Below are 25,836 nucleotides of genomic sequence, written 5' to 3'. Positions count from 1 at the left end.
GGACGCGCATAGCGAAAAATAGAACAGAGTGGAAATCTTTAGAGGAGGCCTATGTCGAAAGACAAGCTGAAATGTAGAAACGACCGTTTACCGATACCTGATTTATGAAAAGAAAAGAAACTGTTAAAAGTTATAAACGTATTTGTAAGAAAAATTACTGTAAAAATAAGTTCAGCAATAAAGGCTATTTTATTTATTTATTTTATTTATTTAATAATTGAAAATGTGTTGGCCTTAATTTAGTAGGAAAATACTCGTATATGTTGTAATAATTAGTACTTTAATAATTGGATGATTAAGTGTCGGCATCAATATATAGTGACTATTGTCATCCCCTATAGTGAACGAAAACTAAGCAATCAAAGACACCAAAATCATAATATAAAATCTCGACGGATATTACAAAAAAAAAATACTATTAGTTTTAAATTGTTTAAGTTCATGAATCACAGTTAAACAAGTTTTGTATTCCTTACTTTTAGAACACTTAAATATTAACGCATAAAAGTTTCGTCATTGTTGAGAATGGGTCTAAAAGGGATCGGTAAGTTTTAGGACGTTTGCCCAGTTGTGGTCCGCAACCGAAGTTTGGCAACCACGAGGAACATTTTTGGCAAATCATCAAATGTAATAAAACTACAAACCGAAAATTGTAAGCGAAGTTTATTATCGGTATCTGATTTTATATATTTTGTTATTGATCTGGAGATATCTAGGCGTCTGAGTTGACAATTATAGGCCTTACCTGAAACAAGCCGATATGTCGAGGCAAATTCTGATATCAGCATTTTCTAAGACACAAATGCGGTTATAAAGAAATGACCTATGGACACTTGCGGCGCCAACAGGCGTTCGTATGCGTTGCCGGTAGTTTCGTTTACGCTCTATTCTGGAAGGCACCTTAGTCATATCCGTATATATCCCTACTGGCAACTGCTTCTACAAAGAAGTGGTGGGCGACAGAAAGAACCTTAAAAGAGATTTTTGCTCGACGATAGGACCATAATTCAGTTTCATTGGTTAATCAACATACTAATGCATCATATCTTTTAGGCTTAGTTAGATAAATTAAATAACAATCCGTCAAATGTATTAAATACTTTTTGTTTGTTGGTTCCCTTTTATAAATCTTTTTGTTGTAAAATGTATCATGTATTCCATCTTTGGCTATATTCTCAGTGTATTTGTTTTTAATAATATATAATTTATGTTAGCTGTATAAGTACTAAATAAATAAATATTGAAAAATATTATGTGAAGAATCGCTTTTTTAGCATAGATTGGCACAGAAGCTAAAAATATTTACCGTCTTAACCTACTTTAAATCAGACGTCAACTAATTAGACATTAAATTCTGTTCTTTGGTATTTATTAATCTACTTCATATTTTACTCGAACCACTCTGAGAGATTATAATTGTATTTTGACTTATAATCATATGAAAATTGGGAAACCTCTATATTTCTGAAATGTTTATTTTAGAGTATCATTCCCGGCTTCTGAAAGATATTTATTACAAGAAATAACTGTATTTCCATATTTCCTTCAGAATTAATTATAATCTTAATGTGACTTTTGCCCACGCAAAATATAATTTGTATGACATTTGAATATATCAGTAAGTGTTTGACTCGAAATTACAAATTCCCAATTATATTCTTGCGTCAATAGTACCTAATAAAAATGGGAAGTAAGTTTAAAAAAATGATAAAGACTTTTGCTAAGACGAAACGTTTGGTTGCTTACAATATTTTGTTGTATGATATCGACAATATTTCGGCTAGATTTAAAATTTCATTTATTAGTTCAATTTCTACGTCATTTGTTATTCATGCTCATTATTGACGGAAATTTGGGTCGCGGTATCCGGAATTATTTACATATTCATGCCAAGAATTACCGAATTGCGTCCATGCGTCTAAATTAACTTATTATTTTTGTAACCAAATTCGGGATTTTCATTTTGTATATAATAAACACAGCATTTATCACAAGTAGCTAGATGGAAACTAACTAATTTATCGTTTTATAATTTTGAATTATATGAATCTTATTTTTGTATATGAAGATTTATATTTTAGCTGTCTTAAGTAGAGTACGTCTTTAAAGAACGGTCGATTCGCTCGCAAACTCAAAATCAAAATTATTTTATCTTTCATATAGGTAAACAAGTATACGTATAAACGTCAACAGAAAATATGTTAAATTAATTCTAAAATTACATTGACTACCAGTATTTTAAGTCAAGGGGCATAGAGCAGACAAGAACTGGCAAGAAACTTTCCGCCACTATTTAATCGCTAAGTTTTGAGTCACACAAATCGTTTTAACTGAAAAAGCTGTATTGATTGACGAGAGCTTTGATTTTCCGTGACAATTCTGTAATTTCGCTTGGGAGTTTGTTGTACAAACAAATACATTTCCATATAAGGAGTGATTTATCTTCTGCAGCCTGGTTGTTGGTCGTTTTAATTAATTCTGTTAAAGTAAGTATCATATGCCTAATGTTGTGTGAAAAACTTCAAATTTGCTGCAAAAGCTACATTTTCTTTGTGATGTATATAAAACCTTAGTTCATATTTTTCATTGCCTTCTGAAACATTTTCCTCTATCAAGTATATTAGTTGCGAGGGTGGACATCGAATTTCACTCAAAACGTCATCAGCTGCCGACCGGACGTCCATGATTGATGCACAGTAAAATCTGTAACAGATGCTTTGGTCGTTTTATTATCTATATATTTAATAAAGGATTTCTCTTTGTTTATAGTTGTACTCTTTCTTTCTGTTTATACTATAGATAAGTCTGTAAGTCTTACAGTTAGGGTGATATTTACAAAAAAAAAATAGATTTTATATCACAGATACAGTTTAAGAGTAAATTAAAATAAAATACGTTTATTTTGGAACATAAGATCATCAAGGTATCACTTATTCCACGTCATTAAATTCGAACCTGTAGGCATCCCTACTCATCGACAAAGAAGACACAGGGTATGAGCCGAGAGATAAAGCCGGCATAAAAAAACTCTCGGTACTCTTTTAAAACAACAAATCATCAAACAATACTACAATATTTAAAACAAATATTGCAAATTAATTAGAAGTAGCCTGCCCAGTACAAGTCCCAGGCCCTTTTATCAACTAGATAATCGCTAACTTTAAAGTAAGCCTTTTTACACAAATTTTCTTTAAAACATTTCTTAAATTTATTAAAAGGCAGAGATAAAAGAGCCTCTGGGATTTTATCAAAGAAGAGTATTCCTTTTCCCAAAAAAGAATTACTTACTAACTTTACATAGCCTAGTACAGGGAAATTGCAGCCTGCGTTTGTTCCGAGTATTGACATTGTGCGTATGTTCTAATAACATAATCTCTACGACTACAACTGTTAAATGCGCTGGAAGGGTTTAGATAATTAATTCACGTTTATTTTTATTTAAATAACTTATATTTGCTAGAGGCAAAAAATTCAAAGTCGTCACTTCTAGTGATGTGCATTGTTTTGTACTTGACCATATCGTAAAGGAAACTTATGCTATAACATCAAAATTGATGACGTATACACTCAAAAGAATCAACACATCCTGTTAATATTGACATTTGGATCGCCATTGCCATGCCAGCTCATAGTTGTTTAGTTTGCTTTTCTTTGAACTTTTATTTCTACACCTTATATATATAGTATATTGTAAATTGTCGTTGCGTGTCTCCAATCGCAACGAAATATCCCACAGGAATTCTATATCTCCGGGATAAAATGAAGTTCGATGCGAGTGCATCAAGCGAATCCCCAGGGGAACTGAACTTATTTTTACATTTATTTTTGTTTTGCGAAATCATTTACTACAGGTATATATAACAAGCAATATGTCCTTCGCACGACATCTGTTCGAATATTTTCGAAGTAAATATAGTCGTTAATCAGGAATCATTTTTGCAATGGGTTAACATTACAGTAAATTTTGTAAAATTACACTTCTATTTAAGTAAAAGATTTAATTGTCGCTGTGCAGTAGATGATGCAATATTTACCAACTTTAAATGAACACAGAATAATGCAAAAGCATATTCTGTAACAAAATCCATATTAAACAAATTACTTACTTAAATATTTTTTTTACTAAGAAACATTAGTTACTTTGTAAAAAAAGGTTGATTTTCAATCAAAATCAGTTTATAGGTACACTATTCTTGTAAAAAATACTAAAACGACAATTGAATTTCAATAAAAAGGGTCCTAGCTGTCTATTATATAGTAGGTAATATTAGGTCCGATATCTTTTATGTTTAAAGAAATTTATTAAATTTTAATGATGACACACAAATAATTTTTTTTTTATTTCTGTAAAAATTCTTTTATTTGTGTCAAATAAAAGAATCTAATTACGCCGCGTGTTTCTTACAGAAATATTTTTATAAGACATTACATAAATGTAAAAAATTAATTTACCAGATGTTATTTCAGCACAGTCGATGAAACTTCGCGAATATTTAACTTGCCATAAAACTGGAATATGAAACGATTTCAACATCTACTTTGTAAAGCTTCGCAAGTATTTGTGGGAACTTTACGCTTATTTATATTGTCACTTTCGTTATTACAACTGAATTATATCTTATATATAAAATTCTCGTGTCGCGGTGTTTGTAGTTAAACTCCTCCGAAACGGCTTTCCCGATTCTCATGAAATTTTGTGTGCATATTGGGTAGGTCTGAGAATCGGACAACATCTATTTTTCAACCTCCTAAATGTTAATAGTAATCCACCCCTAAATTTTATTTTCCATTTCAGATATAAAAAAAAAATATGATACAGCATTAAAAAATACATACAACCCTAAATTTTCAACCCTCTACTATGTACCTTACCCTACTCTTAATTTTTATTTGTTAATTAAAACTTATGACTTGAACTCTGAGGTTTATATAGAGAAAAAAACACAGGAAAACCGAACAATCTCAGCATAGCAAAATGTTTAAAAAAAAGTAAAAAGTTCAAAAAGATATGTACTAAAAATGTAGGCTAATTAAATCACATCAAGGAGAAACGAAGTTCGCGGGGGCAGCTAGTATTATATAATTATGAGAGTACGATTTTTGACGCTCTTTTTTATTTAAAAAAAATCGGACCCGATCGCCTCATGCGTTGTGTCCAAGCCAAATAAAAAAATTGAGGTAGTCAGCACGCAAGGTTCTCTAAAACAATTTTATATTTTAAATAAAATTCAGGTAGCGTAGTTCTTTATAATGAAATGTCTAACATGCTACGTTACTCTAACTAAAGTTTAGAATCTCGTAACTTCTCAATAAACTGCGCGGAAGACACATTTCATACGAGTTTCTTTGATTTAAGGATTTCAAACTTTATTTTTCTGTTTATACTATTTTCATGTATTACTAACTCGTTATGGCTATTAACCCGAAATATTGTTCCCGTAGATTGCACCACCAGGCTATATGTAAGCTACATATACATTATATGTCTTTACCATATTTAGGTTTAGTTAACTGACGTACTAAGTTAGTTTTCTAAGTCGTCTGTAGACATAAACGTTTAGACTCTAAGACCTATAGAGACCTAATTATATAATTGTATGAAAATATTAAAACTAATAACTTTCTATGACCCGTCATATGGTAAATGGTTATAACACTGGAAAAAGGAATGCATATGCAACCTTTTAAATAAATTAGTTTATATTTGAGTCGAGTAAGAAATAAATAAACATATGCCTGTTCATTTCAATCGTCCAACACACATTAAAACATTGTCTGGGTGAATTCTAAATATGTCTACCGTCATAGAACCTCAATTTTATTCGTAAAATGTAGTTATATCCCCGATCAAGTTTCTACTCTATTTCCCGGCAATATAGGCAGCTGTGGTTGAAAAATGCTTCGTCCAAAATTCACGCGAGCGTACTATTGGACTGGATAGTAAATAATATATTTTGATCCTTTAAAAGGCTATACAACCGATGCCACACTTTCCGATGTATTTTTTAAATGGCGGTGCTTTTGCTTTTTCTATACGCGAACTTTGTTTTGGCCTCAAATGATTTTTTATTTAGCATTACCCTAATATGGAACATTTGTTATACCACCCAGTCTGTTCGCTTAGCCGAGATAAAAAACGTATTAAATAAAACTATTTTTTTAATGAAACTCCTCTAGGCGAATGAGGGTAAAATTTTTACGGTGCGTCACGAAGATGTGCAGCGTTTTTGTCGAAGAAAAGGGTTAGAGCGATTGAGACCGACTTAGAGTAAGAAGCGGAGATCAAGAAAACTTTAGATTTAAAGTTTTGTGCAATAAACGTAGATATTTGTTTATTTATATTATCATTAGCACGTATACAGTGGGGTAAAAAGTTTGAATATAGATATACAAATACACGTAGTGATAATATCCTGGTACATGATCATATATTATTTTACCTTAGTAATAATTAATTTACAAAGTAGTTTCACTTTTTACATGTGTACTTTGTACGCACGCCTTTTTTTTATTAGTAGTAGTATATTGGTTTGATTGAAAAATAACCAGCGCCAGAAAAATCTAAGGGAAATCAGACCTAGGAAATCTGATAACTGTTTCTGCCTTTGTACTTGAAAAATTTATTTATATTTTTTAAAGATTTTATAGATAATGAAGATATCCCTAACTAGTTATAAAACTTGTCTAGTCAATTCCAAAATATGAGGTTTTGGGGCTGAGTGATACTACTCCTAAAATTTGTTTCGGTTCTTTAAGTATTACACCTCGGACAATGTTAAGGAGCTGCAACCATATCATTTCGATCGTCTCTATTTACTTAAGTACATAATGACTATCGTATTCGGAGTAGATAAGCAAAATCTTAAAACATACGTTTCATCAAATTAACATACAAATACTGAAAAATGTCATTTAATACATGAATTTGTACACTTGCTTTGTTTATAAAAATTGTCATGAATATTTTACGAAAAATCCGTGTTGCCACAGCGTTATTACAACGAGAGTTCCATTTTGTGCATTGACAAACTTTACAATAGACTAGTTTTCACAAAAACCTTCCGCAGCTCTAGTTGTAAAGCAACTGCCCCCTGACACGAAACTGTTGGTGACTTTGCAATTCAATGCTTTTACGCTTGTTGGTCGAGCTTCTTGTCCACATTGCAGCCAACGAATAGAATATTGTTCAGTTACTGACGTTTCAAAATGTACTCTTATAGATTACTAGACTACTGTAATTCTGTCACAGTTCTGGGCCCTTTCTAACGGTCGTGATACCGACAGCAATCTAGATTCCAAGAATGAAGGACAGTTTTTCATCAGACTTGCATACAGTACGTGGAGTACGATTGGAAGTTATAGAGTACTGTCCTTGCCTTTGCAATACAAAATACAGCAAACTTGATATACTGTATACGATACAAAAAACTTAGCAAAATACCGCATAAATGACTATAGCAGGTGCTAAACTATATATTTTTTGTTAACAGAGCGCTGAGATTATTTTATAATTAAAATCATTAGTTAATACTAAGATTGTAATATTTTTGTTCATCTTACACGAAATATGTGTGACATTTTAATAAGACGTACATGATGAATTACATGATAACAAATTTTTGTTTGTACTCATAGTACTTAATGACATACGAATTGTGTAATATAGAAAGTACCTAACAATTTCCAAATTTACGTTCAAAATACAAAGCTTGTAAGCTGAAGACAATGAGTTTTAACAATGGCAACGTTTCGTACAAAATACCGTGTTCTAAGTTTTTAGGTAAAAATGCATATTATGGTACTTTAAATTATTTTAAAGCCAGCAGAGGTTGGATATTTGCGAGCACCGACAAAGTATTCTACCTGTTTGTCCATTTCCACAACAAATCATATAATTATTTAATTCATTCGTATTATTTAACGTTGATTATAACATGCAATGCATTATGCAATAAAGTATCTTCCTGATAGATTCAGGATACTTTATTGTTGTAACATGGAAGAATGTTATGAAATAGGTAATATTTTAGTTGAAGTTGTTAATTAATATTTATAATTTTATAAAAAAATTAATCTTCGCTTTTGACTTTGATTGTCGACACCTTTATAACCACCCGTGCTAGGACAGTGTTGACTCTTCGTACGGGAAATGAGATTCCTGTCACCAAGTAAGCAGACTCCCTAACTACTTATATGTGATAGTCTGATAGGTTTGATGGGACAATCGAGCCTACAGAAACGATAATCAAACCTGCGAGAGTACAGGCAATGTGATATTATGTAAAAAATATTTTAGACATATATATATATATTTGATATATATATTTCTAAGTTATAATCAGTTAAAACCGTACTATTTAAAACAGACGATTGTTCTCGGAATGCGTTATGTATCGATACATTAATTATTGATGAGAAATAATTAAACTGTACAATAAACATAATTGGTATATTGAAGTATTTCCTAACCAATTCGAATTAGGGTCCTTCAAGAAAAGAGAGTACCAATTCAAAAAGGCCGGCAACGCACTCGCGAGCTCTCTGGCATTGAGAGTGTCCATGGGCGGCGGTATCACTTAATATCAGGTGAGCCTCCTGCCCCTTTGCCCCCTGTTCTATTAAAAAAATATAAACGTCATGGTCAGATAACATGAAAGTTAAATTAATAATAAATAGAATTCACTTACGGACAGTCAATTATGCATTATTCATAAACTATTTATTATTCATAAAAATAAATAATAACTTTATAGCAAAATTCGTCATAAACTGAGTTTTTAGCTTAGCCATTATATTACGAAATACACAATTTTGCTAACTATTTTATTGCAGGCGCTATTAATTAGTACAATTATGTATAACCATTTTCATTTATAAATGTTTTTGAACGATACGTTTTAAGGGTTTATTTCACGAGCCTTAATTAAATAAAAACCTATACAATGCGTAATTTCACGTATTATTCATCATTTGCCAATGATCAATGACCTTCATAGAAATCTCTGTACGGTATAAAGGTATAAGGCTTCTGAGCCGATTATGACATTTGATACTGCCGCTTTGAATTCTATAACGTATAATTTGCTTTGATCTTATATCTCTTGTAATTTAATTACTCATTTTCGTAGGTTTTCGGACATTGATTTCGAAAGTAATTTTCTATACAAAATGCCTCATATGGTTTGTGGTTAATTTGTATTTAAGTACGCTAATGCATTTCATTTGTGTGGAAATAGGAGTGCGTACATTAAAACTTCGAAGGGAGCATAAAAGTTGAGGTGTGGGATCTCTCTGCATCTTCTAACGCATTTACCATAGACCGTGTTCAGAGTAGTTGTTCGTACTAATGGCTGAGTTTCATCATCAGACGTCAACGCAGACTACAAAATACCATCTGTATCACCGTGAGGTCCATCGTTCCACAACTGAGCGTTTTATAGGACAATATCTGCCGCGCACCAACACTATGTGGATCCAGCTGTCCACTGAAGTATTTCCGAACCAATTCGACTTAGGGTCCTTAGAAAAGAGCGTACCAAAATTTCAAAGGCCGGCAGCGCGCTTGCGAGCCTTTTAGCAGTGCTTGCATCACTTAACATCAGGTGAACCTGCCCGTCTGCCTCTGTAAAATAGACGAAAAGTCCGTTCGCAACAGTTTTAAAACCAGACGGTGGCGAGTGTTACACTATCAAGACGAGTAAAACTTTTAATTAAAACAAAACTTCATTCCCAAAGCACTTAAAACTTCGTATATACAAATCAATTATAAACTTATTGTAAACATAAAATTATAGGAACACTTTTGTTTTTCTTCGCAACTTTAAAACAAAGTGAAGTTTCGCGTGAGTAGTTCGCAAGTCTGCTAACTCACTTACAGCACGCGTTGATACTTTGTAAGCTAAGAAACGCCTTAATCGTGTTTTTATTTTAATACAATTTGTTCGCTGCGTTGCCAAATCTTTTGTTTAAACAAAACTTTTTTAACGCGATTCCATTCTAAGTTTCAAGTGCCTTTGAACAATCGTGGTCAGAGAGAGAACGCAACATCAAAAATGTTTTGTCTTGGTACTCGTAAGTAAATACAAAATTAATAAAAAGATTTGATAATATTTGAATTGATACAAAGCTCTGTCAGATTCCGACGCCTAAGTTACTGCTATATGGCTAACTTAGGTATAAAATGAATTGGTTATAACATTCAATGATGCGGTAAGCATGCGCGATTGGTGGTCGTTTGAATCCCGGTGATCCCAATGAAGAGTTATATATGAACACAACAACATAATATGCTAGTACGATGAAACCACCAAACGTTGACCACATTAACACCGGCGCATGTGCTTGCCATTAGACTAAGACTGCTTATTTGTTTCGTAATAAATATGATATACGATAATTCGTTAATAATGAATCTAAATTAATATTTGGTGCTAAAATTTAAGAGGCCTTCCAGTTTAGAAATACAGAAATATGTTTTAAATGTGAGATATTGTAACGGAAAAAGGAACAGCTTCCGCCCTTTCCCTTCCAGGATGCTATACCTAAATAGGAAGGAGGTTGGCCGTTAACCTCTTGAAAGGGCCTATTATAAATAAAGGTTACATAGGTCTTAATCATAAGGCTGTGATCCGTGACCCCTATACGGGGTATGCGGTTTTGCGGCTGATTCATTGATCATCTCTGCTTATGGGTATATACGTACATATATACGTAGACACCGCAAAAAAATCTGCCGTGATGGTAAGATAATTAAGTAAATGCGTTCATGATACTGGCGTTCTATCCACTATCTTACTTAACCTTCTTTCTTAAAAAAAAAACAATTTTGTTATTAATAAAAAAAAGAAAAAATTGGCTTATTCTTGGAATTAATACAACATACTTATTTAAGTTGGAGTTGGGATAACAACCATTTGTAAACATTAAACTAAAAGTCAGCTATAATTAATATATGCTAAAAGATTATTGATAGATATAGATTATATGAAAAGATAGATATAGATTATATGAAAAAAGCTCCATCAACTTAGTCGAACTAAATTCGGACATTTTAAAAATTTCAACTTTTGAACGAACTTTAAAAAAGCTACTCGCTAATTTTAAAAACAAATATTTCAATATATATGTAGCTTATAATCTGATGTTTAAAATATTTTCAGCTGAACCTCATCTAAACTTTAATATGGAAAGCTAAGCGCCTTTTGATGATTCAAAGCGAGCTTGCACCGTGATTGATTTTCAGTTAATTTCAAATTTACGGTAGAGCGAGTCTCGCTAAAATTTAAATTACAGCTTCAGAGCCCATCATTAATGCATATTTATGAGTGGGGAAAAATCTCGACATACAGTCATTAGTAAGGCATTACTTGTTGTTTGGTGTAAGTCACAAGCTAATCATACACTTTGCTATTACTTACAGAACAGGTGGAAACATATCACGGTCTTGGACCATGAAGGGGTTTCAATGACCGACGAAAGACAGGGTTTTTTCGGTAACGTTTAAATCGTCCAGATAATTCACTATTTTTTACTTTAGCACTGAATTTTCTTACTCAGAAAAACAAATGAGTAGAGTAACAAATATGGCTATATTGAACATTGTTTTATTATACGCGTATATATATTCTACTAACTAACTACAACTTACTAACTAAAATAAACTATATAGTTTAGATTACATCTCTAAAGTAATGTTTTCGTCTTTTATACATTTAGTAATCAACAAAATGTACATGGACAATGAACTTACACACACACATCAACAATCAAATTATAGATACTACTAATCCATAAAAAAATAATACAATGTTATTATTAGTACATTATTGTTGTCATTGTATAAGTATTGTAAAAGTTATTTGATCTAGTTCTTAGGATAGGCAAATTAATCACTCCAATGATGACTTGATTCACTATAATTCACTTCACTAATTTTACGTAAACTTAAACAAAGGAATTGCCCGTGCGCATGTATTACAACCTCTTTCATAATCTATTCTCTACTCCGATCCGATCATCCCACTTCGGGCAGTTGTTTGAGTCAATTCGTAAACAACCGAACGAGACAAATGAGTAACTATTGCACATGCGTACTTTTAGGAAAATTTCTTAATTTCTTTCTCTTCTTATTCTTAAAAATATGCTTCATAAAAAATGTTTAGAATTTAATTATTAAATATTAAAAGCTAACAGTATAATTAGTCGTATGTATGGTTACATCCGTATTGGCTATTTGAAATTTGAATACAGAACGATGTATTGTCTTTAAAAAGAAAACAATAAACTGTTAAAATACACAATACATTTACAAAACCGTAACGTAACCACACCGCACATTCCTCTACCCTCTTTGACCTGTCTTATAAACAATGGTATTTTAAATACGATAAGCGCCACAAAGCTATTAGCTCGCACCACAATCTTGGCGTAATAGCTGCTTCTGACGGCCGCGCCCCGCTTCGTAAATGTATTGGATATTGTATTAAGCGTGTCTGAGTCATTTGTCGATCGTTTAATGGTGCTTCCTAATTAGGCTATGTTTTGTTTTGTTTTAAAGATCAATTGGTACAATTATATTCTAACGGGGACTCGATTTGCAGTTTAATTTCGATAAATGGATGTCAATAAACATAAATGTAAGAAAAGTAAGGACGGCTAAGTAATCTTTGGACGTAGGTATTTCAATTTATTCCGATTCTTAGAAGGCCGGCAACGCACTCGCGACCCCTCTGGGAGTGTCCATGGGCGGTGGTATCACTTAACATCGGGTGAGCATTGAGAGAAAAAAAATGACCAGAACTAAGTTTTTTACACCGAGTTACGCTTTACGTATACAATAATTTATGTTCATTACAAAATGTATGACTATGTACTTTATTATAAGTATTGGATTATTTTATAAATACAAACCTATACGTAGTGAAGAAATTTTCTTGGGTATAATTAAAAACTTTGTAATTACTCTTGAATTACCATCACCAATTTACCGAGGATTTATAAATGTTTTTTGGATAGTAATATAATTTTTTTGCCTTCAGGTATGTTCCAGTTATCTATCATTATCGTAAGTACTATAAAGCTACGTGAAAATTAAACACAAAGGAAAGCTAATAACGACCAGGAACCCATACATAAAACTAGTTTAAAATATATGATTTTATAAAACAAAAACAATATTTTTTCTGTCTATGAGATTTGACTTCAATTACATTATGGCTTTTGATAGATAATCACTATAGAAACCATTTGTATAAACTGGTTCTATGGATAATTTCATACCCTTCCTTTCTTTCGTATATGGAAATTAAGTCATTGTGATGAAAGCCGAAGGAATAAGGCTATATGTAAGACTGTTGGATATAAGCGTCGATGAGCCGTCTTTATCGTAATTCCGTTTCGGCGCACCTACCAAACACTTTGCACAGGTGATTAGGGTTGCCAACTAGAAATGTAATTTTTTTTTCTGTGCTTATGGGGTCATTTTACATTATTAATATAATATAGCAGTTAGCTTCATGTGTCAGCGATGTGTGTCAAATTGAATTATTTTTCCGTACTTCACGTTTTAAATAAGTTATTATAAAGAATAAAACTGGATTATCGTAGACTACATTTTCCAGCGTTCATCTTTTTTTGGTAACACTACGTTATATGGTAAATTATTTAATACATAAGAATTACACAGTATAATACCGAGCTTATATTTTACTAACGAATATATTTGTTTGATAAATATTTGTGGAAACCCTACGTTATGTTTCAGTTAAGATATATACCGCCGCTCCGAGGGTTGTATTTTGAGGAAATTCGACTATTACTTGGCAACTTCGATTTGTCACCCGCCCCCGTGAACCTAAGTACTTAGTATCTCAATATATCGTTATACGTTATGTTATATTCCGTGGTTTTTGCTGCTAAGTAATCGCATTTCTTATTGCAGGTTTTCCCACTATATCAATAGATATACATTATATATTTGTATGTTTGTTATGATAAAGAGCGATCATGAATTTTCTCTGAGACTTTTTTTTGTGACACCTTTTAAACTCAGAAATTCTTAAGTAAGCCGATTTTGTGAATATTTTATATTAAAGTTTTAAAATTATACAACTAAGATGCAATTTGTAAAGCTATCTCTGTTAACGTATAAAACAATATAAAACCACAGACTGGCATGGTTTTTATGTAACAATATATATTAACTATTCGTTCCCTTGAAACATGCAGGGTCAATAACTGTATTAAAAGGACACATTTGCCACATTTTGCTGAGATCGAAGCCAATTTATACGTATCGCTTTCATAAAGTATTTATTGCGATCTGATACGCACCTCACGTTCTGCCATCGACACTGCGGTTCCAAAAAATGTGTGATCTATTTACAGGTTATGCTCGCCTGGTACTTTATTTTTTTAGATATGATTTCGTAAGGTACTTTTCGCCCTACAAACAAACATAGGTACTAAACAACTGGCAATGCTAACTACGTATTATTTATACGAGTTATTTTGTCACATAAACGTCGCACTATGAAGTTGTTGTGAGGATAACTTCTTCTGGATGGTTCTCTGTCCGCACATTCATAAAAGTAACGAAAATACTTGTTATACGAGTATGGTTAAAGTCATCTTTAATTTCAATTAGGCCTATTAAAAAGGTACTTTTGAAAATCGAAATTACAAGTTAAAATATTGTAAGACTAGTTGACCCTTCTAAAAGGTATGGATGTATGGAATGGAATAGATGAAAGAATGGACGAGAAACTGAAATACTCAGTCTTTTAAAATAGTTTTTCAATAAATATAATGTTGTGATAATTATATGAAGACCATGTTATATTAAAAAAAAACTACTATACTAAAATAAAGGGCGCATGGTGATATAAAAAACAATGTTGTAGATAACTATTATTTTGTAGATTCGTCGTACTCACATATTTACAAATATTGCAACTGATTTTACATTTTTCTATATAAAAAAGAAATAATGAACGTACTGTTTGTTGTGTGTGAGTGTGTGAGCTACGTTAAAGTTGTTTATGTCTTCTAGACTAATAAGAACCCACTCAGCCTTATCAGGACAAATCTGGTAATTAAAGATATAAAGGTATATTTTGATGAAAATTATTTAATTTAGAAACAATTTAAAGTTAACAAGGCAAGGCAATTAACTTCAGGCTTTCCAAACTAAGACAGTCAGAAACGACATTATAAAATTGAGAAGAATTAATATTTCTCATGAATCTGTTTTATGTGAGAAAGACAATACGAGTATTAATATTAATTTGACATACAATGACTATTTAAGCATTGACTTGTTTAGGCTATCGCGGAATGTGGTTAAAAAGTGTATTAAGAATATCCATAGCGCAAAATCACCTGCATCATGAGCACACCCCTCTTACACACCATCACGTACATACCCTCATTTTTACACCATCACACAACACAGCCAAATTAGGCTTAGTTTAATAAATTTAATCACACTTAAATGTGTTGAATACTTTTTGTTTGTTTGTTCCCTTTTGCAAACCCTTTTTGTAGTAAAATGTATGATGTATTCCATATATACAAACAAATACACTGAAAATATACAGTGTATTTGTTTGTATATATAATTTATGTTAGCCGTAGATTTACGAATTAAATAAATATCTAAATACATATTTAATCCATATTAAATATTTTATGCGTATATGAATAAGCTTGAAGATTCCGGAATTGTAGTATCTATTCGTCTCACGTAGTGGCATCGATATTGGGGTCTGGATGCGAATATATGGCGTTATAGGAAGCGTAGATAACATCTTCTCTGATGTCGTGTTATCCTGGTACATTTATATCACTTGGGGATCTCAGATACTTCTAATGTTAGAAGTGTTTTTAGATATATATTTTTGCTTATAGGTTAATGGGATATTTATTTGACTGTATAAAAAACAAAGTGTTATTGAAAGTATTTTTTTATTTGATCAAGATGGCAATAAAAATGCATCGCAAATTGTGTTTGCTAAGCGTTGCTCGAAGACGGCTGGATTAATTCGAGTCATTAAAAATTAATTCTTTAAACTCTGAGGAAGGTTTTTATGGAGAGAAAATCCTAAAAACCACCTTTCTGGTTTCTAGGGGGAAGGGTCGCTTGTTATTAATAAAATTCGATATTTAAAGTATGATTGATTTTTTTAGCGAGCCGAGCCGCCTTGTGAGTCACAAGACACAAGGAAGGTTGCAGTATTTCTTCCAGGCAACCAATAACAAACAACAGCAAAACAATGTGTGTAAAAACTTACACACATTGTTTTTTTCTTTATTTATTAAATAAAAAGGCCATGCTTTCCAAAATTTTATAATATATTAATTTTTCAAAAAGAAAGAAATGACCAGAAAGTTCGAAGTTTCCAGTAAGAATATTTTAACAGAACTGCAGGTGATTTTTAACGGGATAGTGTATTCTTAAAAATCAGATCTGAACTGTCTGTATTGTCAGACGAAACGGACGCACGTGCCTAGTATACAGACTAGAACTACAGTTTATAGAACTGAGAATTAAATTGTAAGATAAATTCAATCTACTATGAAACATTCTGGGTCTTTTAATAAATACTTTATTTTGTGATTATTTAAACAAGTATATTTTTAATAACACATTACAACATAATCTACCAAGTTAGGAATAAATATATAACGAATATTACGCCGAGCAACGACAGTTTTTCCCACGCTAGTATGTGGAAATACGCCACTGAAGTATTTCCGAACCAATTTGACTAAGGGTCTTTCTTAAAAGAGGGTGCCAATTCTTAAATAGCACTCGCGTATTTAGTGTCTTTTGGTAGCGGTAGCTCTTTACATTTAAAGAATCGCGTTTGCCTTTGCCCCTGGCCTTAAAAAAATGATACTGTATTACCCAAAATATTTCCATTTCTACAGAATTCCATAATTTCCGTGACATAACAATTTCAGTAACCAAAATTCCCGTTTTACAATCTGTAAGTTCATCCACTGTGGTACACACCGTGACTAGAATACCGGACGAAAGCTTGGACAATTTGTTAAATAAATGAATTTGCCACTTTATTTTAAATACGAATATTCGTTTACTGAATTTATCGAGTTGGTTACAGCCACAGTTTAATAATTTGCTCAGCATTTACAATTTATTTATTTATAAAAGCTTGTTGGCCAACTTTATACATTGGTACAAGAAAATTCTATTAAAATTTATAACATGACAAGCACTGAATAGGCAAACATACAAAGAGATAATATATAAACTAAACGAAAATACATTTCAAATTGTGAGGGGAGTGATCTGATGTAGACATAATACCATATAAAAATTATTTATTAATTTAGTATAATATGTATTATTAAAAAATAAACATTCTCATACTTGTTATTATCAGTGGCTCTTAAATGATTATTTGTGTGAGACATTGTAATTTGTACAAATTTAATAAAGTATGATATACAGATAATATAAGAATTGACTCTAACTAATAATTTAAAATGTAAATTAAAATAAATTTGCGCGCCACTGTTTGTCGCAGAACATGCGAACGACTTACGATTGTACAACCTTAACATTTTGTACCATATTCTTGCAATAAATAAATTAATATTATTATTATTGTCTTTTATTAACATAACTTTTACACATTTAAAGAAAAACACTTTTTTACGGATTATAGTTATGTATTATTGTATTTAAACTTATAATTATTAGGACATAATTCACCTTTTTTTTTTTTGACATTGGTCACCGTGACCACGCACGCTGTAAAGCACGCGAAACGTCGGTTTAAATTTAAAATTATGTCCAAATAATTATAAGTTTAAATACAATAATACATAACTATAATCCGTAAAAAAGTGTTTTTCTTTAATATTATTATTATAAACCTTTTTTAAGTATGGGCCAGAATTCTGTATATCTATTTCATGATCATTTGTCAATGTAATGTTTTGGTCGTCGAGGTTTCTTCATGATGGTTTCTTTTATCGTTTGCGAATGTTAAATGTGATAGAAATATGGTCCATTAGGGCACAGCCGGAAATTGAACGCTGAAGTCGACATTGCTTCATATTCTTTCAATTTAATTTTATAAAAAAAATATCGACACGCACGCAACCACAAAAACTGATCCTATTCGTTCTACGTATGTGTGCGTGCACACATACGTAGAACGCTTGTGGGTGGCCCTACCCGTAATTCTATGTATATATTGTGGAATTGTTAAAGCATCAATAATTTAATAATTATTCAAACTGTGGTTACTTTTTATATCCCATTTACTGCCTCTTAAATTAAATATGGCTGTAAGTCTAGAGTAATTTAGTTTTTTAACTAAATCTGTACACTAGAGTAGTTCGAACATTTTTCATTCACACATTTCATTTCATTGAATAATTTATAATACGACGGGAATTAAAAGGCGTTTGGTTCAGTAATATTATCATTAACAATTCAATTGCGCGTTTCGTTTGATTGCGATTTGTCAAACGAAAAGAAAGATGTACAAGGATCGTGTGTGATTTGACTGGAGGCTCTATTTTCTAATCAGAGAAAACAAAGGAAGGCGAGTTTATACACTTATGTTTATTTTAATAGTTTTTGAGTTTACAAATTACATGATTTTAGTGTCAATTAGATGGTTAGAAAGTTTGTTTAAAAAGTCTACGGATAAAATTAATTGCAAGAGCTAAAGTCGAAAAGGTGGATACATTCGAGATGTTTTAATTTATGCCTTGAACTCCCGAGGATTGTTTTTATGCAGAGAAAAGTAAAAAAAAAAATTTTTACTCGGAAAAGTGAAAAAGTCAATATGTTGGAATTTAGCTATTCAAAATAGATAAATAAAATAAATTTAAGCTAAAAGAATTCGCAGAGCAGAAATATATTCCAATTCCTATAAAAAGTCCATTACCGGAACTTTCCGGAAGCATTTCCGTTTTTGAAAGACTGAGGGTCTGTTTCACAATGTCCGGATGAGTTCCAAATAAGCTATTTATTACTTATTGGTAGGATAAACACTACTGTTGCGTTTCACGACTGTCAGATAGCGCTATTCGTCATGAAACGCGAAGTTTCTTATTCGGAACTTTTATCTTCTGATTAATTTATGTGTTGCATAGCTATTGGGTACTTTATCCATACATTGTGAAACAGACCCTTAGGAAACAGAAATCCTTTAATAAAATCTGTCTCAAATGTACCAGGCACTCATAAACCAGTGAGAGATTTTCATAATAAGCCCGTATTGACAACTATGCATTGAGAGTAACCGGATAGATCCTCATACATTCGGAATAAGCGTGCGAAATTTCCATTTGAAAGAGGCTACTTACTTCGGAGATTTAATGCCTCACATTGAATGCAGGAATTGATTTTTTAGTTCCCAGGAAAGAGTTGAATTTTTACTATACTTTTTTCAGTATATTTTTTAAATTTTATTAACACTTTTAAAGTGTAGGTTTTGGAATAGACTAAAGCAGTATTGGCCTAATCATCTAGTGGCTTGAGCGTGTGATTCTCGTCTTTTAGGTCATAGCATCGAAGACGGCTTCGCCCCAGAGTATTTCTTCAGTGCAGTGCGTACGTGGCAGAAAAGGCGTCGGTGTGTACCTGCCGTAGAACATAGCGTCACAATTTTAATACTTGTGTAATTGTTTGTGCGAATTGAAATACATTGGAAAGAAATTTAGGTCATATTTTTTGAAGTGAAACTTCTTTAGGCGCTTGAGGGTATTTTTTTACGGATGAAACGCAATAATAATAATATAAGCGTCACGAAGATGTGCAGCGTTTTTGTCGAAGAAAAGGGAGACAACGATTGAGAAAGAGTGAGAAGGGCGAATTAGAATTTTTTTTAATTAAAATTTCGTAAATGGGGTTTATTAAATATGTATTAGTATTTTATATTTTACGCAAATAATTTATTGAAATCTCAAATGACCAATTAAAATGCCACGTGTATTTAAGTATTATCGAAGAAATAAAAAGTATGTAATTTGTATTAATTTTCGACACTTTTAATATTCACTAAATTCCTTTTATATATATAGAAAATAATAACATATCTTTCTTTTCCCCTTCCTCAAGTCTCGGAAATGTATAACTTACATGCTTAAATGCATACTAACATGACTTAAAAATTTGTGAGCCAAAGACATTTCACTTGTGACATGTGTACTACGTATAAAAATTAATACATGCGTATTAAAAATATATGAATCACGTGGCACTTGCAGCGACTACATTTCCGTTCACCATCAACACGAGGAATCAGCTGCCCACTAAAGGTTTTCTGAACCAATTCGATTAAGGGTCCGTCATAAATTAATCGTACCAATTGTTAAAAACCTGGCAATAACCTTGTCTGCGTGCCCATGGGCGGAGCAGGTATCACTTAACATCACGTGAGCTTGGTAGTTGTGAGTTGTATGGTAACTGTTATAATCAGTGGACTAGGAGCTTATAAGGTATATGCATGGGTTTTGTTATGTTCAATTCATTTAACATCGGTCAGCTTAACAATTTGAAATTCGATATTCAAAAGGCCCAATTCACACATTTAAATATAGAAAAGGGACTTTCGAATAAATCATGTTTCAAATAAATCACAGGTTCTGTCAAGCGTACAACTGTCAAATTGAATTAACGAATTGACTCGAACATGATCAATGGCCAAGTAAATTTAGTTTATGGTTTGCTTGTTAATTTAAAATGCATAGGCGTAGGCAACACTATAGCTATTAGATATGGCTTGCAGACGTAGATAGGTATATATTATATAGGTAAGGTATTCCTATTCACATGTGTTTTTTGTCAAAATCAAGTAGAATGATGTGATCAGGCTTAAAGTATGTATGTATATATTAATGATGAAACAATTTTTTTTTTTAATTTTGTTTATTCACAACCTTAAAACTACATATATGTACAGCCCGTTTTAAAAATAACTAATTTTATTAACAATTAATATAATTCTTCAACTCCATATACTGAGATTATTTATTTTAATTTGCCTATTATACAATTTTGCTAATTTTTATACCAGTGTGATACAACGCAGTATGAAACATAAGCGAGAATCGTAAAATACGCAGGCGTCATTTTTCGGCGGAAAAACTTCTAACTTACCTTAAATTACACTTATATTACGAAACTTAACAGTTTAAAGCAGTAAGGCTATTCTGCAACATCAACAGCAAATCCATATTTGAATCAATTAGTTAACTATAACTATCATTGGTATTCAACATACAATTACCTATTTTAGCTAAGTTGAAATCGTACGAAATCGCTATTGAAGTTACGTGGTAATCTTACTGGAACTCGCATTGTAGAAAAATGCAATCCGATCACAAAAGTATTTAAAAGTACTGCTATTATCATGTATACTTCCATTATCGACTTTTCAAGTCGCTTATAATATAATCTGTGACCAAAGGTTTGACGAATGACGATTGAACAAAGTCATAATGCGAAAAGTTGTCTTTGGGTACTTTACGCGCTTTGGCATTCGGTAGGTCATTTACCATAGCTAAAACATCCCGTTCGTCTAACAATGTATCAGCGATCGTGTAATGCATTGTTATATCTACGTTGACTCTTCTTAAATTGTATTCAGGTGGAGTTAGCGAGCCGTAGTGAAAGAAGTTCTCCAGTAACGAATAATCCCATCTTCTGAAGGTTTTGTCTCTTATGTTCTGCCCGAAGTGTGACAGTTGTTTAAGCGATGCTGAAGTTCCTAAGTCTCGCAATGATACTCTGTACTCCTGAAAATATGAAACATTTAAAACAGCTTTGTTAAAACTTCATAAATTTAATTCAAATTTAGAATTATCGTCTTATTTGTCGAAAGGTAATTTTAAATTTAGAACAAATTGTCAAACCGTTTTTTAATGCTTTGTTACCTGATGCTTTGATACCTAAAATGTTTAGTAAATATTATCTTTAACGACAATTTAAATATAGTCTAAGATGTTCTTTTCTAAACCGAAAAGATTTAATATTTTAATATTTTGATTTTAATATTATGATACATCAATGTTCATCATTAACAAGACAGTGTGGAAAACAACTGCCAGCGTTAAAGGTAGATTAATTAATTATTAAACATTTCACGAAATATCACGTTTATTACGTAACGCGTTGCTTACCGATATAATCAAGAAGGTAGAGTACAAGCTAACTAATGAGAACTAATTAAAATATGTTAAACTTACTCCAACTTCTGCTGGTTTGTCGTTATCGGATGCTATCCATTCGTGTTTGATCTCATGAAGACCTAAAGTTCTCACAAAGTCCTGAAATTATATAATTAGTGTTGCTTATTAGTTTATTAAGGTAACCTAATCAAGGGAACAGTTAACGTATTTAATAATCTAAATGTTCGGATTTTTGGAAATGTTTAAAAATTTACTTACATACAACACATTGGTGTAAGAAGCAAAACGGCTTAGTCTATGATTTGGAAAATTACGTTTATATCCGACGCCAGCTATCAAATGAGCCGATTCTATTTTCTCATTATATTCAGGCCTCATGGAATTCAAGACCAAAAATATGGCTCCGCCTTGAGAGTGACCAATGTAGTGAAGCTTTTCCTGTCCAGATGTTTTCAAAGCGAAATCGAATAGAAGAGGCAGGTCGTATAGGGCGATTTCTTCCCAGGAGAAGTTGAAGAATTCAGCCTTTTGCCTGTCGTTTTCCGGGTCCAGGGTGATGTGACGTCGAGAATTGCAAACGCCCCGTGCATTACCCAACCATATGTCGAAGCCGGCATCAGCTAAATTAAATGCTGAAAATATATAAATACAAATTAAAATACTTCATTTTAAGAAAATTATAATATATACCTATGTATCGATAGACACTACTTTATCTAATCTACAAAATTGATATGAAAGGTATACTTGCACTAAACGCGCAATAGAAGGTCAATATTAAGAAACGTAATAAACGCACCAAACCAGAAAAGCTTTGCAATAGATAAATGAATTTGTAATATGTTGTAGGCAAGTGTTTCCCAACGCCCATCCCATAGAGGGGCTAAAATTTATTAACATTATTTGAAATTAGAATTTAAGTGTTTCATTATATGTTTTACTTCCTGTGTTCCTTAACAATTTTCTAGTATTTTTTCCTTATTATTAAAAATATGATAGGTATTTTTTAAATTTAACGATATATTTTTAATGTATGTTGAATATGCATAAGAGTTTTAGTAATGCTAAGGTTGGGTATGTTACATAAAAGGAACCACTAGACTAAACCTAGCGAAGAGTACTACTTAACTTGGAGTAAACCTGCACCCGCTTTACGGCTTAAATACTCGTGTTACTATGTGAATAGTATTAGTTGACATAAGTAGCTTTGATTTTTATATGCCATCAAATCTCCCTTTGCGATCGCGTACGAAATGAATTTGTGAAAACACCGTCGTAAGCGACGTACTGAGGGCTGTCGTAACATCTGATTGGCGGTGGACCTACCACAGCACGCATGGACAGGAACTAATAGACCTGCAGGCACCGACTGCCCAACGACTAGGTAGACTGACTAGGTAGAATGACATCGTTAGGGAGGTTGGCTCCCAGAGAGGCAAGTGCAGAGCGTACTGGAGGAATGGAGGAGGTCTAAGTCCAAATGTACCAAATAAAGAGGCTGATGATTATGATAGGTTAGCTCCCAGTTTAAATAGAAATATCGGTATAGGGTGTACTGGATGAAAATAAAGACGGCCTACATCCAGAAATGTTGATGATTATGTCATTAAACAAATTAGTTGTTGATGATAACAGTAAACAAGTTAGAGGTTTGTATTTCATATGCTTGTAACTTCGCTTTTTGTTATCCTGTGAGTGAAAAAAAAGTCTTACCCATAGCATAGTCCGGTCCTAATTCAACGAACGAACTAGCAGAAGAAAGTAGTCCATGCATCATAAATACCACTGGTCTGTGCCCCTGGGTTTCATTTTTACCATGTGGTATCCTGTAAACCTCCAAGATGTACCCATCCTCGGTAACCAAGTCATATTTCTCAAATGGATACCCAGCTTTTAAAACCTTAGAGTTCTGAAAAAGATACCGTAAAACATTGAAATTTCGCAATTTTATTATTCTTGAAAAAAACAAATGACTATTCCTATCTTTCCTGTGATGTTATGATCATCTAGGATGAAAGAGTTTTTGGATATAATAACTACAGTATGTTTGAAAGGCCTAAATTACCTAAAAACTAAGATAAAAATATCGGTTATGTAAATGGCTCAATTGATTTGACCGTGAACCTTGAATACTCATTGCCTTTAGGCTCGCAAGCGCGTTGCCGGCCTTTCAAGAATTATTAAGCTCTTGCCTTGAAGGAACTTAGTCATATTTAAATAAGAAATTAGAAAATTAATTTTATTCGTTTACAAAAACTTAAAAAAATACTTACAATGTCGCAAACATTGTTCGCTTCAACAGAAATTAGCACTAGGATAACAAGAAATGTTTTTAACCACATTTTTGCAATTATAACAATTATCTTTAATTTCAAAATTCAGTCTATATGTATTTAGGAAGCGAATAACCTTATATATGCGATAATCTGTCATTTTCAGTAGATTTAGATAATTTTAGAATACGCATTTAGATAATGAGTTTACTAATCATGTTATATAACTGTTTTATTATCAAACACAGCGATATCGGCTTCGCTTGTTAAGAGTTGTTTTAACAGGGGGCCAACAGGAAGTCCGATGTTAAGTAATACCGCCGCTTGTGCGAGCCTTTTAAGAACAGTTTTACCCCTTCTAATCTATGGCCAATCGGTTCGGAAGTACTTCGAAAGGTAGCTTCACATGGCTTCATTCAGCGTCCGAAAATAAAAAAATCATAATCATCATCATTCGACTTAGGATCCTTCAAAAAAGAGTATAAGAATTCTTAAAAGGCCGGCAGGGCGCTTGCGAGCACTTACAGCGTGGGTGTCTATGGCGGTATGTAACTTAAAAAAGTGATCAACTCCTTCGTTATAAAGTCTAGTGAATTTTGTTCGCTTCAGAGCTGTAGTTTTTTAAGAGGTTTTTGTAGTTTAAACTTATATTGAATATTTCAAGTTGTCGTAATGGTAGTAGTTTAGTTTTTATTTATTTAAAAATGTAAACCAAAAATTTGGCGATTAAAGCATTGCTTCTGGCGAGAACAGGCGTGTTCTACTCCCTTGATATTGGAATCGATAGTAAATTATTCTTTATATAACTAAATAAAGATCAGAAAATCAGATAAAATACGTCATACTAAGATAAGAAAGGTAACCAAAGCAACAGACGTTTTAAGCTACACAAAAAAATTGAAATGGAAGTGGGCAGATAGATGGACTAAAATAGTAACTTTCTGGAAAGGCCCACTAGGCAAAAGAACAAAAGGTAGACCTATTACACGATGGGAAGACGACATTAAAGCGATAGCTGGTCAAAATTGGAGTAAAATAGCTGAAGACAGAGATAAATGGGCGTAACTGGAGGAGGCCTACACCCAACTTGGGGTTCCAGACGAGAGTTAAATACTGGAAATAAATGGCTTTTTTATTTTATTTATATAACTAAATACAATAAGATTTTTTTGAATTTGTTACTAAAATACTTCGAAAGATAAAATAACTCAAGAATTCTGCATAAAAAAGCATTCAATATTACAATATTTTATTTTCATATTGCTGTTTGTTATTTAATATACATTTTTTTATAATATAATACGTCTTGACAATAATTTTATTCGTCTCTTTTTGACAAATTGTACGTACACTTATGCCTAAGCATTCAGCGGTACTTTTTTATAAAGCA

The 25,836-nt window shown here is 32.2% G+C and overlaps 2 protein-coding genes across 3 annotated transcripts in view; one reads left to right on the top strand and one right to left on the bottom strand.

The window, feature by feature from the left end:
* Positions 1-25,836, top strand: part of LOC111000793 (syndecan) — a 222,735-nt gene that overhangs the window by 81,255 nt on the left and 115,644 nt on the right. The window lies entirely within an intron of this gene.
* Positions 20,964-24,566, bottom strand: LOC111000791 (lipase 3). Its single transcript, XM_022270368.2, has 5 exons — positions 24,447-24,566; positions 23,887-24,082; positions 22,432-22,805; positions 22,231-22,311; positions 20,964-21,780 (listed from the first exon to the last, which is right to left on the bottom strand). The coding sequence occupies exons 1-5, from the start codon at positions 24,513-24,515 to the stop codon at positions 21,409-21,411; spliced, it is 1,092 nt and encodes a 363-aa protein (XP_022126060.2). The 5' UTR covers positions 24,516-24,566; the 3' UTR covers positions 20,964-21,408.

Source organism: Pieris rapae, chromosome 20 (genome assembly GCF_905147795.1).
Source record: "Pieris rapae chromosome 20, ilPieRapa1.1, whole genome shotgun sequence".
NCBI classification, from domain to species: domain Eukaryota; kingdom Metazoa; phylum Arthropoda; class Insecta; order Lepidoptera; family Pieridae; genus Pieris; species Pieris rapae.
Note: the sequence above shows the minus strand (reverse complement) of the source record. Positions and strands in the feature narration are given on the sequence as shown.

Excerpts from the sequence above, each read along its gene's own strand:
- LOC111000791 (XM_022270368.2), bottom strand. The coding sequence starts at position 24,515 with ATGTGGTTAAAAACATTTCTTGTTATCCTAGTGCTAATTTCTGTTGAA. Across the intron at positions 24,083-24,446 it reads CGAACAATGTTTGCGACATT|AACTCTAAGGTTTTAAAAGC; the intron begins GTAAGTATTTTT and ends TATCTTTTTCAG. Across the intron at positions 21,781-22,230 it reads ACAAACCAGCAGAAGTTGGA|GAGTACAGAGTATCATTGCG; the intron begins GTAAGTTTAACA and ends TCATATTTTCAG.